The 16,752-nt window shown below is 48.3% G+C and overlaps 1 protein-coding gene across 3 annotated transcripts in view; it reads left to right on the plus strand.

The window, feature by feature from the left end:
• Window positions 1–5,627: 5,627 nt before the first annotated feature.
• BAZ1B (bromodomain adjacent to zinc finger domain 1B) overlaps window positions 5,628–16,752 on the plus strand; it is a 49,042-nt gene continuing 37,917 nt past the window's right edge. For all 3 annotated transcript variants that reach the window (XM_001233716.7, XM_046902532.1, XM_015295903.4), the window contains exons 1-5: window positions 5,628–5,834; window positions 9,414–9,530; window positions 11,543–11,687; window positions 12,577–12,775; window positions 16,218–16,339. In XM_001233716.7, the coding sequence (XP_001233717.4) occupies window positions 5,722–5,834; window positions 9,414–9,530; window positions 11,543–11,687; window positions 12,577–12,775; window positions 16,218–16,339 (696 nt within the window). In that variant the 5' untranslated portion in view covers window positions 5,628–5,721. The remainder of the gene's footprint in view (window positions 5,835–9,413; window positions 9,531–11,542; window positions 11,688–12,576; window positions 12,776–16,217; window positions 16,340–16,752) is intronic.

Raw genomic sequence — 16,752 nt, forward strand, 5'->3', positions numbered from 1 at the left:
TCAGCTGCTCCCCATCAGACGTGTGCTCCAGAGCCTTCACAGCTCCGTTCCTTCTCTGGATACACTCCAGGGCCTCCATGTCTTTCATAGATCAACACCTCCTCCCAACTCAGTGTTATCTGCAAACTTACTGCAAGCGTGCTCAAATCCCTTATCCAGATCATCAGTAAAGACATTAAACAAAGCTGGCCCCAACAGGGACCTTGGGGAGCACCCTTGGTGACTGGCCACCAGCTGGATGGAACTGCATTCACCACCACACTCCGGGCCCAGCCCTCCAGCCAAGAAACTACAAACACCTGAAATAATAATGCCTTGTGAAGTTAATTGCTTCTGCCACTCCATTAGCAGAAATTATGGGATTTTCATTCTATTAAAATAATCTGGCATATACATTTTTTCCCCTTGTGAAGAACGTGATACTGACGCTCTTAGATGTTACAGAAATGGATAACAGCTTTGGCTCTGTTGCTCAAGCACCAGTCCCAGTTCTTATGTCCACATGTGCCAAACCCCAGACCTGTATGGGCAGGGCATAGGGGTATGGGGGCCTCACAGCTGGTAGGGAGCAAAGGGATGGGGCAAAAAAAGACGCCTTGAGAGTGGGCTCCCATGGCTGGAGACAGGGCAGAGGCCTGAGCTTTGCCTCAGGACTGCTCTTCCCATGGCCATTGGAGCTGTTCTGACTTACTGTGAACTGAACTGCATTTCTTATTAAGTCTGAGCCGCTAGATGGGATAGCTTCATTTATACATCATAGGGTTCATTAAGGGGCAGAAGTAACTGGAGAAGCCACGAAAGTATCAAAATAAGCTGACTTCTGTTACCCTTTCTCACCTTAGTATCTTCTATAGAAACACAGAGACTTCTTTGTCAGAAATAAAAGCTGCGGAATCGCATTTAAGCAGTCATAAAGTTTTTTTATACAAACTTCTGCAGGAACAGAAAAATTGACATTTTCTGACACCTTGGGTTCCAGGAGGTGCAGCACAAGGCGACTAATGGGAGCACTTGGCAGTAGCTTAGAACAGGTAACATGGATCTGTGGCAATATATCTGATTAATCATCTCCTGCATCGCACCCAGGGAAGTTAACAGTGAGTTACAAACCCTCCAGGGTCTTTTCATGCCGTGAGAGTGATGGGAAAAGGCTTCTGCATTCCTGAGAGCCAGGCTATAAGTGAGTACCACTGAAAAGATCTCCATCAAATCAAAATGGGTTTTAGCTCATTCAGTCCAAAGGGAGAGCATAAACTTTAATTAACTCAATAGCTGTCAAGAGCTTAGAGAGCTGCAGATTAATGGTGCTGGCGCAAAGCTGCCAAGCATCAGCAGTGCAGCCAGCCCCACAGGCAGGCAGGGAGCAGCAGCTCCTGCTGACATTCTGGTGCCAGGGGAGCTGCTCAGAAGAAGCCCAAGCCTGGAAGAGGTAACGGACCAGCATGCTCAGTGCCACCTCCAGCAGGCTCCTCATGTGGGGCTGCACCACAGCTTGGGAATAGGAAGGACTTGGAAGCCCTTAGATGACAAATTTTGTGTGAGTGCAGACAGAACACATAACGATTAGCTGTCTTAATTCTTGTCCCACATTGCACTCTCACTGCTGGGGTAACAGAAGCAAGTCTTTGTCCTAAAAGGAGAGCTAGGGACAAGAAGTGGCATCCCAGAGGACAGTCTGAGTTCTTGGAAAGTGCTTCAGTTCAGCATGCAGATGGACTTCCACTGGAGAAGGGAATTTGACTGCTAAGGAACTTGGAAATTACTGCGGGGAAAGATTTTGATGGGAAAAAAAAAGCAACCACAAAAAAATAAAACAATCAAAAAAACAAACAAAAAACAAACAACAAAAAAACCCCACCACCACCAAAAAACAGTGTTCAGTTTGAGTAAAAAAAAAAAAAAATGGAAAAAAAAGTTGGCAAACTGCACTCATGGCTCAGCTTCAGGACTATGAAGAAGTGAAAGATGGTCATTTTGCAGAGTGCAGCAAAAATAGGAGAAAGCCATCAGTTTGGTTTCATATGAGAACAAATTGCAATTTCAAAGCTGTTGGGAAGACGTGAAGGCTATGCATACCCTGCAACACAGAGAAATGGCATGTGTTCATTTGGGTTAAGGAAGTGGGGCACTGGCACTGCAAGAGTCAGGAGAAGCACTACTATTTTATGGTGATGGTAAACAGGAAGGCTCTTTGCAATGCAGCAAGGTGACTCCTGCATCTAGAAGGGTGCAAAAATCCATTGCACCACTGACTGACACAAGCTAGTGGCTTCTTGATGCCAATGCCAGGAGATGTGTGTGTGAGTCAGCATGGCACAGCCCTGCAGCACACTGGGTTTTCTCATCTGTATGAAAGCATACGCTGCAGAGGACAGTGCCATTTCCTCAGCACAGAGGTGCTCAGCTCCAGCAGCAGGTGCTCTGGAAGTCTGCAGTCGGGTTATTTCAGGATCCAGGCTGGCCAAAGAGAAGACTACAGAGGGAAATATCTGAATGCTTGCAGGAGATGCATATGTTGATCAGCAGCCCACAGATGGGAAACCCAGCACCCACTGGAGGCAAAACCACTGCAGAGTGACTGCAGGAGTAGGTGTGACAGAAGCAGGCACTTAGTGACAGCTACAGCAGCAAGAAGGAAGGCAGCCAGCAGCTGGTGATAGCCATGAACACAGCTCAATTGCTGTGCTCAGCAGGAAATGCAGCCACAGGAACTGCGCAGATGCTCAGAAAGATGGTATTGAATTATTTTGGATGAACTATACAAGGGAGCTGCTTGCTCTTCAACAGTATAATCTCTGAATTTAAACATGAATAGATAAGGGTCACTGAGGGAAGGATATTGATATCCTCTGACCATACCTAAATGCTGCAACATTTGGCAAACTTCCAGATCTGCTGCCTTGTTGCCTCCTTGCTGCTCTGACCCACTCTCTGCAGCCACTCGGGCCTGCACTCCTCACTGCCATGCCTGGTCATCAGAATGGGGCTGTATAAATGAGAGCTGCAGTGCCACATTGCCTTCTGCAAATACCACATCCAACACAGCTCAAGTCACATCACAGGAATGCCCATTAGTCATGTTGTGACCCACAAAGGCACCCAGGCTCTTCTGTTATTTCCAGCCAAATGGCTTTCTATTTAAAAGTCTCTTCATTTCAAGAGTTTGTACTCTGCACTGCTTTGATTGCTCTGAATCAAACTCCCAACCATCCTGCCTGACTCTGCACTCACACACTCCCAACCTTGTATACCATGTGATGCATTAATAGAAACTGTTCCCTAGAACCAGTTCCATTCCTTAGGAACCTTCCTCCTCCTCCAATAAATTGTAATCTTCTATTTAGCTGTTACAAAGTTCTTGCATATCAATCTAAACGATTGTTTTTGAAAACAATCACATTAACTTTTAAGGAAGTGGCATCAGAAGTTACATTATTTTCATGTATTTTTCCTGTCCTTTCCCAGAGGCATGGCTAGAGTCAGATAGCCAACAATCAGACCAGTAAGACTGAAAATTGGTTGGCCTGTGGAGGCAGAGAGGCTTCACCTTTAGGGGACAGATTAGAGCCCCAGATGCTGGCATATAGGCAACACTTTACCTTTGAGTGCATTGGCTGAAGGCTTGCAAGATGCAGACGAGGGGACCCTTGCTGTTAGTTGCTGTTCTCTTGGTGCTGGAGGAAACCATTACAATAAAGCACTAACTCCCATGTTTCATGCAGTGCTTTTTCAGAGGAGTTGCACAATAGAATGATGCCATCGCTGGCTGAGGAGATGAGGGAAGGCGGTGCATGTCATGTACTTCAACTCCAACAAGGATTTTTACACTGTCTCCCACAACATCCTTGTAATGAAGCTCAGGAAGTGTGGGATAGATGAGCAGACAGTGAGGTGGATGCAGAGCTGGTGAGTGGCAAAGCTCAGAGGGCTGTGATCGGTGGCACAGAGTGCAGTCGGAGGCTGTAACTAGCAGTGTTCTCCAGGGGTTGATGCTGGGTCTGGTCTCGTTCAACACCATCAGTGACCTGGATGAAGGGACAGAGTGTGCCCTCAGCAAGTTTGCTGATGATGCAACACTGGGAGGAGCAGCTGACACATCAGAAGGCCGTGCTGCCATTCAGAGAGACCTGAGCAGGCTGAGAGTTGGGTGGAGAGGAGCCTGATGAGGTTCAGCAAGGGCAACTGTAGGTGCTGCACCTGGGGAGGAATAACTCCACGAATCAGTATAGGGTGGGGGCTGAACTGCTGGAGAGGAGCTCTGCGGAGAAGGACTTAGGGGTCCTCATGGCCAACAGGCTGACGTGAGCCAGTGGTGTGCCCTCGTGGCAAGAAGGCCAATGGTGTCCTGGGGTGCACTGCACATGGCATGGCCAGCAGGGCAGGGAGGTGATCCTCCCCTCTGCTCTGCCCTGGGGAGGGAACATCCGGAGCACTGTGTCCAGTTTTGCACTCCTCAGTTCAAGGCAGATGGGGAACTGCTGGAGAGAGCCCAGTGGAGGGCCACAGAGATGGTCGGGGTCTGAAGCATCTGCGGTACGAGGAAGGGCTGAGAGCCCATGGGCTGTTCACCTGGAGGAGAAGGCTGAGGGGGGAACAGTGCTTGTAATGGGTAGGAGTCAAAGGGATTGGGCCAGGCCCTTCTCAGTGGTGTGCAGTGACAGGACAAGGTGCAATGGGCACAAACCCAGACAGTTCCATACCAACCGGAGGAAGACCTTTGCTGTGAGGGTATCAGAGCCCTGGGACAGCTGCTGAGAGAGGTGGGGGGGCCTTCCCTGGAGACGTTCAAGACCCGCCTGGATGCCTTCCTGTGCGACCTGCTGCAGGAACTGCTGGGGGGACGGACTTAACTCATCTCCACACGTCCTTCCCAGCCGCCACGGCTCTGTGATAATGTCAACCTGTACAACAGCCAGACCTGACGCACTTATCCCAATACATCGAGGCCTCTTCTTTTTATCCTAAAGCAGCACGCACGGAACCGCCGTACTGCGTGCCACGAGGCAGCGGGGACCTGCGAGCAAACGCACACGATCAGAGCACGGGGCTCTACGCTCCCGGTCCCCGGGAGGGGCTGCAGCTGCGGCGCTTGTGGCCGTGGTGGGACGGTTTCTGCCGAAGGACGGTTCCACACGCCGGGCGGCACAGCCCGCTGGGTAAGAGACCGGGCCGCCCCCCAGAGCGGGGCCGCCGCCGCCACCGCCACGTTCCCACAATGCCCCGCGCGCCGCGGCCCCTTGAAGCGCCGCGGGGGAAGAGGCGGGGGGCGGGGGAGGATAGGAGCTGAGCGCGGAGGACAAAGCCCGGCGCCCGGCCGCGCCGCGGTACCCGGATGGGCGGGGGGCGGCGATGCGCCTCGATTGGCCGCCGCGGGGAGGGGGCGGGCGGATAACGGAGCCACAAAATGGCGCCGCGCTCCCCGCCACTTACATAACGCGACCTCTCACCTTGCGCGCGGCGCAAGGCAGCTTGCTGCACCGGCGGGCGGGGCGAGGCGGAGCGATTGGCGGATCCGTCGGCCAATCGGAAGGCGGCGGCGCTGGCCGTCCTCCAATAGGCTCTCGGGCCGGCGGGGGTAGGGGCGGGCGGCGGGAGGTTGGGGTGCGCGCGGGCAGGCCGGGCCCGCCGCCCGCCCGGCAGGGGGAGGGGAATCTCCCGCCATTTTTCAATCCTCCCGCCCGGGCCCGGCGTCACCGCGCGGATCCGGCGGCCGCCGCCGCCATGGCGCCGTTGCTGGGCCGCAAGCCCTTCCCGCTGGCCAAGCCGCTGCCGCCGGGGGAACCGGGGGAGCGCTTCATCATCCCGCACACGCAGGAGGCTTTCCGCACCCGCGAGTATCCTCACGGCCGAGGCGGGCGGCGAGGGGAGGAGCGGGGCGGGCGGCTGCCCGGCAGCGGCAGCGGGTGCGGGGGGAGCTCCGGGAGGTCGGGCCGGGCCGCGCGGAACAAAGGGGCGGGCGGTCCTCGTGGGGCGGTGTGGGGCGCGGGGCAGAGCCGCGTTCCTGCGCGGTTTGTGGGTCCCGGCTCCCCCTGCACAGGGCCGCGGCCTCGGGCCTCGCCGGGGATGGGGCGCCCGCAGCTCTGGGCAGTTCAGACGTTCTGTTTGTAACTGAAAAGGCTGCCAAAAAAAAAAAAAAAGAAAGAAAGAAAAAAGAAATGTGGAAGGAAAAAAACAAAAAGAGCCCGTTCCCATTCTCCACAAGGAAGCGGGCGAGAAGAATCGGAAAGAGTTCGGTTCCTCTTGCTGTCGAGCTGCCCCGGCCCTGAGGCGCAGCTCTGAACGGGGCCGTGGTGGTGGCAGCCCGGCATTGTGGGGTGCAATGGGGGCTGCCGGCTCAGCGCCTTCTGGAAAGTTCACGTCGCCAGAGAGACGTCACGGGGCTAAAAAGAGAAACTAACGCTGGGTTTGTGTCTTACTCTGCTGGCGATGCGTGTGATGAGAGCTGGGCAAGAAGTGGAAGAGAGAGCTGCAAATGAGTGTCGGCTGCAGGGAGGTGGTTCTCGGTGAGGGCAGGTGGGGTTCTGTTGGCTCCGGCTGCAGGAGGGCCGTGTCTGGGGCTGCTGGGCTTTCCCCACCTGGAGAAGCAGTGAATCAGCACTTGCCCTGTGTGGGCTCCTGTAGTGCACATCCGTGAATGAGGTGTGTGAATGGCACTGTGTTCGTAGAGTCACAGAATGGCCCAGGCTGGAAGGGACCTCAAGGATCATGAATCTCCAAACCCTCCACCACAGGCAGTGCCATCAGCCTCCACGTTTAATACCAGACCAGGCCGCCCAGGGCCCCATCCAACCTTGAGCACCTCCAGGGATGGGGGCGGTGTTCTGTAAGGCTCTTTTAGAATTTGCAGCTGTAGAATAGGGCGAAGAAAAATATGGGCGTTGTGGCATTGTCTGGTAAATGTGAGTAGACACACCTGTCCTGTGTGTGAGCGTTAAGGTGTCTGGGGGCAGTGGACAGATGGGTAGAATGGCTTGGGGATTTATTTGGCTGTGATGTTTCTTTGTGGCTTCCTTCTGCAGCCAAACCCCTGAAAACTCATAAAGAGGAGCCGTGCTGCCTGTGGTCCCTGGTGTCAGGTGGAGCCCAGAGTGTCCTAAGTGAGTGGGCATAGTGTGGGCGAAGTGCCGGCAGCTGGAGATGGGCTGCTCGCTGCTGGAGCTCTGCAGGGACTGCTGGGATCACGTGGGCTGCAGAGCAGATAAATGCTCCCCATGTTGTGCGTGGGATGGGCTTGTCCTGTTACTTCATTGCGCACCTGGAAAAGCCAACTGTGTGTGTGTGTGTTGAGGGCTTCATGTCAAAATGTAGAGTTCTATTGACCGGCTCATCTCCGAGTGTATTGGCTGCTGTGTGTGACACCAGTCAAGCAGTGCAAGGGGATGCGGCCAGCAGGGCTGACCCTGGGCTGTCATGGCTGTGCTGAGCAAAGCACCTACAGGGGCTGTTCTGGGAGCAGTGCAGCTTTCCTTCCCAGGCAAAACCTGCTGCCATTCCACCCATTTTCAGTTTGTGCAGTGAGTAGCAGAGAAAATACCAATCGGGCTGCGTTTCGTGTGTGCATTAAAGACTGTAGTTTACATCTTCAGTGCAGTATCAACCAGTTTAGATCTGGCTGAAGGGTGGCACTGCTCAAACATTTTGGAGCCGTGCTCAGTAATTGTAGCAAGACTTTGCTGCCACCCCAGGAACTGTGCTTCCTAAAAGCACTCCTGGGAGTTTGCCCCTTTAGCTGGTACACGTGGGGCCAGTTATGACACTACTAAGCTATTTTGGTGTTGATACTCATTTCTGGGAGAGTTTTGCTAACCCAGGAAGGAGTGAACTATCTGCTTAACGCTCCTCCTGTGCAGTGGCCAGCTTGCTTTAAAACATTTTTCTTTGACACAGTCTCTTGTTTTTAATTTAGTTTTGTTCTCTGGCTTTCAACATCTAAGTGATCCTTGCTGTGATACAAACTGCAGATAGCTTGTTTCGTGCAACGTGTGTGTTACAGCTTTCTGGGGAGTGACTGCATGGAGCTGTGTCCATGGTTGGTTATTTATGATCATGCTGAGGTTTGTGGCAGGTCTAGCTCTGTGCTGCTGGCACATCCCATGTGTAGCCCCATGCCAGACTTGCTGCATGGTCCAAAGTGCGCCGCGTTTGTTTCCAGTCCGAGTGGAAAGGGCGGACAGTGTGCGTGTAGTGGAAAGTTTGAGCTATAGCAAACTTTGCAAAAACATTCTCCTGCTGTTTGCCTTTGTGCTCACCCTGTGGTGGCGGGGTGGGTGGTCATGTGCCTGCAGCATGCTGGAGGAGCAGTGGGATGTGCAGTGCAGGAGGGAGCTGGGAGCTGCTCTGCCTCTGTTTGCATCCCTGCCAGTGAGGGCTGGGCTGGCTTCCCTTCTTATGGGGAAGGCGTAGGAAAGAGCAGAGTTATGGTGTCAAGTTGTTCATTACTGAAGCGGCCAACTGCTGTGATATGTGCAGGGCTACTGGCTTCCTGTTTTATTTTTTGCTGCTTGGTATCACTGTAGAGAGGTGCCCAAATCCCCCTTTGGCCTGGTCCTGGTGCCTTGTAGGCAGGAGGCCGCAGGCTGCTGGGCTCCCTGCTATGTCCACAGCCAGGGAACATTGGGAAACACTGTCAGCATGGCTGTTGTGAGCTGGACTAACTGCAGGGCTGCTCCGTGGATGTACAGTGTGCAGCAGCAGCCATCCCTGGGCTGTGTCTGTGCAGTTGCCTGGCAGTGCTCACACTCCTGCACCTCCTGCTCTGCCTGGGGGCTGGGGAGAAATGCCCAGGAGATGTGGGTTTGTTGGAGTTATGATTGCCCTCCTAATCCAAATCTTAGAAACAAACAAACAAAAAACAAACAAACCCAAAACAAAGACAAAGGCATACAGCAAATATACAGGCTGTCTCAGGGTGGATGAGTAAGGATTTATGCTGTGTTACGTTTTCTGATGGTTGTGCCTGTGCGGTCTGTAGAAAGCCGCACATATGTGTGTGAACCCCCATAAGGCATTGGAGCAGCAGTTCCAGGCAGGCAGGCAGTGAGGGTCCTTCTGTTCCTCTTCCATGTGCCTGTGGTGCTGGGGCTGCTTACCCACAAGTCAGCCTGGGAAAGCTGGAATCTCAGCAGACCCAAGAAGTGTTCAGCCGCGCGTATTTCCTGGCGCATTCCTCAGCTCAGTTGGTGGCGTGCAGTTTCCGTCGGGCAGTGCAGCAGAGGACAGGCTGCGAAGAGCCCTGGTATATGCTGGTCTGAAACCACTCAGATTTAGTGTGGCGCAGATGCAGGGTCAAGCCTTGCCATAATGCGGCCTTTATGCACTCAGATAGAAAGGGTTTAATTGAATAAGATTGTTTTGTGCTACTGTGGTGGTGCCTTCTGCATAACTCCTGTTTTCCTGAGCTGCTGCTGCTACAGAGAGTATGAAGCACGGTTGGAGCGATACAGTGAGAGAATATGGACGTGCAAGAGCACAGGAAGCAGCCAGCTGACACATAAAGAGGCCTGGGAGGAGGAGCAGGAAGTCGCTGAACTGTGAGTACCTATGCAAAGCTGATGTATGCCTGTGTATGGGTAATGGGGCAGGGCAGGGGATGCGCGGGGAGATGTGGGTGCTGGGATGAGAGCTGGCTGCCCTCCTGCTGCCTCACAGTAGGTCTGGGGCTTCTGGAATCAAAAGCAAAACTTGAATTTGATGCTGTTACTAAAACAGGACAATAAGGTACTTTGCTGTATCTTGGTGTTACTGAACTCAAGTAGCTCAGTGTATGGTATTTGGTGTATTTTATAGCTTCCTGAGTAATGGGAATTCCTCATAGTGAGAGGAAAAAAAAATCCTGATGTAAAAATACAGTAAGATGCTGTTGGAGCATTTCACATCAGTGAGATCCACAGCTGCAATTATTTTTGGCAGATCTGTGGAGAAATGGGTCACTCAGCTGTTTTGGAGTAAGAGTTTGGGCATCCACTCTACTTGAAATGATGGAGAACAAAGGGAAAACAGCAAGAACAATTACTTTGTTCAGACCAGCAGCGTTCCTCTTTGCTCATGTGTCCCCAGCATGCCCTTCTAGTGCACAGCATAGCCCTGAGTCCTTGGTCAAGATCCAGCATGACTCTAGAGCCACAGGGGAACTGTCTGTAAAGGTACTTGCCTGCAGCTGAAGTCACATCTGTAGTTTGGTACTCATGAAATGAACTATGCCAGATAAAGGATGTGGCTGTTCTGCAAACTGATGACTTGAATTTGTGACTTCTTTTTTTTTTTTAACCTGGATTTGAGCAGGACAGGCAGTGGTACCAGCCAAGGCAGGAAAACTTCTGTGTCTCTTGGTGAAGAATGCAAATTCCTGATTGGTTGCTGGAGGAGTTGATATCTTCACCATGAGGAGAAATTCCCCATAATTTAAGGTTTAAACACATCCTTAAAGGCAACAAATAGGAAACCTATTTCCTGCTGGCCCTAATTTCAGTGGAGCTTGAAGTACTGCTGTCAGCCATCCTTCCTCACCAGTGTTTCTGCTCAGGAGGAGGGCACACAGCTGGCAAACATTGTGTTCTGTTGGGTGATGAGGTTGGATTGGCTGAGCACTTTCAAAAATAAAAAAAAAAAAGAGAAAAAATGTATATGAAGGGTTTATCAATAACTCCTAGCTGTAGTCTCTAAATGTTGGGGGGAAAGGAAGATTTGATGAAATGAAGTTTTGTATGTATCTCTGAAATGGGTCTAAAAGTTGTTTAGTGGCTGCTGACAGGAAAAAAAAAACAAGATTGTTTAGTTTGCTAAGGGGATCAGTCTGTTGGTGGCAGTTGCAGAACAGCAAACAGCAGAGGAAGCTAAAAGGGTTTTGGGAAAAGTGGAGATTTTGTTCTTTCTTACACTAATGTGAAACAGATCTGATTTTTTGCAACTCAGAAAGCTTCACACAATACACTTCTCAGTACCCTATCAATTAACAGACTTGACCGGTTCAAAAATAAATTAAGTAAACTTGTAACAGTTTTTTTTTCTCTTTTTTGAAAACGTTGTAAGATTTTGATGTGATGAAACACAACATTTTCCTCTGGAAAGATAAGATTGTGTAAGCCTGCCTTTGCTTTCTTTGCCGTGTTTGGAGTGTGTAGGTCCAGAGTTTGGGAAGAAGGAAACTCTAAATGCTTACCAGCATCATCTTATGGTTTGTTGGAAGCAGCAGTCTTGAACAGGTCCCAGAATAACGACAAAATCTTGGTGTGTATTTAACATCAGTTCAGGAGGCAGTAATTACCAGCAGGAAAGGGTTTACCAGCAGTGCTGCTCTTCCCGGAATCCCTTACAGCCTTCCTTCTGGGAAGGACAAGTACAATTAGTGTTGTCATGCCAATTAACACTTCATGGGCTGGACACCGAGGGCAGCACATGAAAAAACTGTCTTTGCATTCCAGTGTGGCATCTGCCTGGAACACTGTCCTGGCTGTGACTGCTGCTGAAATTGCAAAACGGGAGAGGGCTTTGCATTTTGTCTTTTATTCCCTGAATAACGAAAGCTTCTTGTGCCCTTGCTCAGCTTGAAGGAGGAGTTCCCCATCTGGTATGAGAAACCAGTGCTGGAAATAGTTCACCACAACACAGTATCTTTGGAAAAGTTGGTGGATGCAGCTTGGGTGGAGATCATGACCAAATTTGCAGTGGGAGAGGAGTGTGATTTTGAGGTAAGGATGTGTTTTCTATTTGATCCCCTACTTTTGCACAGAGCTGATCTGGGATATCTAAAGGCAGAAGGAGTGGGTGCAGATAGATCAGTCACTTGCGTTATCAGAAAGATGGTGGAAGCCTGGTGACAGCACCTGCTCTCAAATGCAAAGCAGCTCTATAAACAGAAGCATATGGATGCCCCATACTGATGTCATGAGCAAAAGGACTGACTTGTGTGCGCGTGGGGAAAATGAGGATACCTTTGTTATGCAGATTAAGTATGTGATGCTCCGTGTATATATATTTAATGTATACAAAAATACATATTCATTTTAATTAACAGTGGTTATAGTTTATTATCTGCCGTAACCTTTTCACATAATGTGTTCCCAGAAGGGGTAGTTTTAAACTGATTTAGGTTGAAGTCAACAGCTTAGATGTATTTAGTGATGTTCTAATAATTAGAAAAATCCCTCCAAAACTAGGATTGATGAGGAGAACTCAGACTTATTTAAAATAGGGAAAGTGATGAAAAACTATTTTCTGGTAACAGTCTGTTTGGGATGTATTCTCTCTTTTGGAGCTACTAAAGTAACTCCTTTAGACTGAGAAAGCAGCATTGTGAAATGCTGGAGAAACTTGTGGGTTGGCAGTTCTTGTTCTTAAGAATTTGTACGAAGTGTCCAGATAGGAGTAGGAGGGAAAATCTTGCAGTTGTTTCATGAGAGAGATGATGAGCTTCTCTCAGTTAGATGTCTATTAAGTGTTTTGCCAAACCACAAGCCCTTTTATTTATTGTGAGTTGTTTGTCTTTTCCGTGGGGTGACTTTTTTCTGCCTTCTCATAGCATTAGAGCTCGTTCACACGTCTTGCTCAAGTTTAGTTTTTGTTAATATTCTGATGCAGGTTGGTAAGGAGAAAATGCTGCCTGTGAAAGTTGTGAAAATACATCCCCTGGAGAAAGTCGATGAAGAGGCCTCTGAAAAGAAGTCTGAAGGAGCCTGTGATTCCCCATCCAGTGATAAAGAGAATTCCAGCCAGGCAGCCCAGGACAATCAGAAGGAGTCTGTCCTGAAGGAGGAAGACAGCAGGAGGGAAAGTATGAGTAAGTTGTAAAACAGCATGCCAGTAGGTAACAGCTTGTGTAACTAAGGTCCTGAAATTGTCTTTGTGGTGGCATCAGTGCTGTCGGCTCGCTTATTTGAAAATGGAAACCATTCTGTATTTCAAAGGCGCAGTACAGAATGCTACGTTATACTTTCAAACTTTATATTTCACAAGTGTATTGAAAAGGGTGAGGGGAACTCAGGAAAAGTTGATGCCGAACCATAAAATTCTGCTGCAATGTCCCTGTTCCATTCTTTGAAAAACCATTTGTGTCATTCTGTGATCAAAGGTGAGTTCTTGTTTGTCTGATAGCAGAAAGAAAACTCTTTTCATGTCCCCATTAGATGTAAAAAGCAAACATATTATTGGTTTTTCCCCACTCTAGTTTTCAGATGATGAACCAAAGCATGTACGTTTCATGCAGAAACGTACATACTCAACTCTTTTCTAAGGGTTCAAGATAAGGCGTGCTTTGAAGTATTGTCCCCTGATCTTGTATCTTTTTCTCCTTGCTGTGGATAAAGCAGTGGACGTCCAAATCTTGAGCCTGAAAAGTTTTGACTGAAAGAAAAAAAAGCAAACAAAACCAACAAAATCAGAAGGCAGCCCAGCAAGCTAACTGCGGAATCAGGAGCAGGATACAAGCTGTTCCAAGCTCTGTTCCTGGGCTTAATAATTGTCAACTGTTTCTGATTTGTACTGGAAAATGTTACAAACTGTTTTCATTTACAGCAGCTTTTTTGGGCTGGGATGTTTCGTAAAGACCACCGTAATAATTTGCTCAGCGGTGTGCAGTGCTACAACCAGCTGCGTTCAGCTGCAGTCCTATGGAAGCTGGCAGCATTACTGTGCATCATGGCACACCTCTGTGGGGGAGGCAGGGGAACATGGCAGGAGCAGGGATCCCTACTCCTCTCTAGGCTGTGGATCACACTGTCTGACCTGCCTTCAGTTGCCTCCTTGTAAACTGGAGCTGTCCTTCCCTTTCTGTAGAAGCAGTGAGTGCTCTGACTCTTCTTGTATGTAGGCCTTTATTAAAAGGGTATGTAGTGCTATGCTTTTGTATCCCATGTTGTAACATAACATCATTCATAGGTGTAAACTCATTGCAAAATGCATATTCCAGAGTCTGTTACAATAATGTTGTATTTTTACAGCATACTTCTACTGAAGTAATGAAGACTCCACTCCTGCAGTGTACCCTCAATTGCAGCTGCAGGAGGCAGCATATAGCCTCTGTAGGTCACCTAGCCATGCTTGCTTCCACTTTTTCTTTCTTGTGTTACATACTTGAACCACTGTTGATGTGTGTTGAGGTCACTGAACAAGGGTGAGTGCTGAGACTGCATAACTGCCTGATGTGGGACTGTGTCTTTCTGGGCACTCACCAGGGGGCACAGTTAACCCAAGCATTTCACTGATGTCAAACTTGTAAATTCTTTTGAAAGACAGCTTCAGTTTCTTTGATTGGGAGATTAGTGTGCTTCAGAAGTTGGAAAAAAAATAAATAGCTGTATATAGGAATTATTGCATCAGATGTGCAGTCTAAAGTAGCTTTGTGTCTTTAGTTGCTTAGGGAGTGAAATCTGTGAAGTCTGCAGAAGCGAAAGGCTAGCTTTTCCTGAACGTGGATGATGAGCTACTGAAGGCAAGTTCGGCAGCTTGAGCTGCACATAGAGCTAATACTGCTTTGGAAAATCCAAAATAACTGATGAATAGGATACAACAGCATTGTAGGTGTTTTGTAAGGTTCCAGGAGTGTGGTTGATGTAAGCTTTGTTATGGTACAGTGCATCAAAAATGTACTTAAAGTATGCATTTTATAAAAATCCCTTTAGGAAGGGATGTATAGTGATTTACTGCCATCTTCCCTTGGATTTCCAGGTGCTGTTTGGTGAGCTTCAGTACCATTATGCTTATTTCTAGAATGTAGATATTAAATCATAGGAGAGGCCACTTGCAGGCCTATTGCAGAGGGGAATGGTGTACGTGGCCAAGTTCTTCAAAGTCAGAGCCAGGACTGAGCAATGCCATGTTAATTGTGAGCATAAGTCTAGCATGCATGGTACACATTTGCAGCAGATAGCATTCAGCCAGTTAAGACACTGAACCAGATCTCTAAAAGCAGATCCTTTACAGAACTTGAAGTGTCTTATGTACAATTTCCATTGTGCTGTTGAGTGAAAAAACACAGTTTAGTGTTTGTTAACTTAGCAAGACTTCTAATGCAAATGTGGAACAACAGCACATCGAAGTCATAGCTTGTGGGGAGTTGTTTGGTCTCTTTTCATGCATACTAATACAAAATTCAGGGATTTTTTTTTTCCTTAAGCAAAACCTTTGTAATGAGTAGCACTTGAAATGGAGTCTTGAACACTGCATTATCTGAAGTATATTGCTAAGGCAGAAGGTAACTACACATTTATGAGTGTGGTGCAGGCAGCCCCTGGCATCTGTGATCTGTTACCTTACCACGTCTCCTGATTTTTGGAACAGATGGGTGGCAGAAATTGGCTGTGATATACATAAGCTGAAGTTTATATATACGCTACTGAAGTTCAAATGCTGTAGGACTTAATATGTGACAGCAATATGCAAATTGAAAAATCTGACTTGCATCTAGTGTCTTGTAACGTGTGTTCTGTATATACTTAGTAGGCAATTATTCTCATCTGTCATGCTTGCTTTAGTGCTTTCATTGAGTCACAGCCGCAAGTGTGAAAAACATCTGGGGACTGCTTTCTTCAGTAAGCTTGGGTTTTTGTCTTGAGTGATGAAATGTGCAACCTGAATATAGAAACAATAGACTTGGTATCAGCTGGCAAGGAGATTTGATTCCTTTGTGCTCTTTCAGTTACATCTCTCCTGAGAATGATTTAGAAAAGTTGTATGAATGTACTTAAAATCCGCAGCTAAACTAGCTCACGTGCACAGTAGCACATAACTGAAAGTCACTTAATGGCCAGAAAGATAAATTATATTGAAAATGGCTTTAATTTGAAGTCAGTAATTCCTGCAGTAGAATTATTTCAAATAGGGCATGACAGAGCCAGCTGGCTAAGCAGCAGCTTGCTAAGCAGGTTACCAGCTAGATCATAAAACGTATCATCAATTTGTAAACTTCAAACAACTTTTCTGCCTCTTCAGAGGTAATTGCAACTTGGCTTCCATAAGGATATGAGTGTTTAAGTAGTGCTGGTAGTCCTTTATGCTCCTTGAAAACAGGTGTGGTCACTGATGTCAGATCTATTTTGGGATTCCAGTTTCTGCCTCTGTCTTAAGAATGTGTGTGAAAGCTAATTTGGGAATTTTTCCTGATGTTACAGTTAACCAAAGACTGTAGGGGTGGTGTGAGGCTCTACAGCTCCGGTTAATATTTGAATTCTTTAACTTTAAAAGTCTAATACTGAGAGACTTAGTGTCTTGTCTTGGTTTCTCAGATGATCGAGCACGTAGGTCTCCTCGGAAGCTTCCTACTTCTTTGAAAAAGGAAGAAAGGAAGTGGGTCCCACCGAAATTCCTGCCCCACAAGTATGACGTCAAGCTGAAAAACGAAGACAAGGTGAGATTACTGCTTGAATCCTTTATGTTATAACATGAGCGTGGAAGCTCAATTTAATAATCACTGCACGTCTATATGGCATGACATAGTACTTCTTGATGGAGTTGAGGTGTGAGAAGCAGGATGTCTGCAGTTGTCAGCAGGGCTAACTAGTCTCACTGTTCCATAGTTTGGTGTTGTGCATGGAGACACCTGACAATCACCTGGTACCACGCAGAAATTGAGTCAGTGCTTCACTGTCTTTAGAGACACTACTGTTTCCTGGCTAACCTTCAGTCAGGCTGTGAATGAAACATGGTGAGGGCTGGGGTGCTGATAATAGCGAGCTGGAGCTGCTGCTTTTGCTCTAACAGAACCTCACTGAGCATCACAGGTAACTGCACTTGTGGAAGCTCTTTGTAGCTGCATCACTG

This window comes from Gallus gallus, chromosome 19 (assembly GCF_016699485.2).
Source record: "Gallus gallus isolate bGalGal1 chromosome 19, bGalGal1.mat.broiler.GRCg7b, whole genome shotgun sequence".
NCBI classification, from domain to species: Eukaryota; Metazoa; Chordata; class Aves; order Galliformes; family Phasianidae; genus Gallus; species Gallus gallus.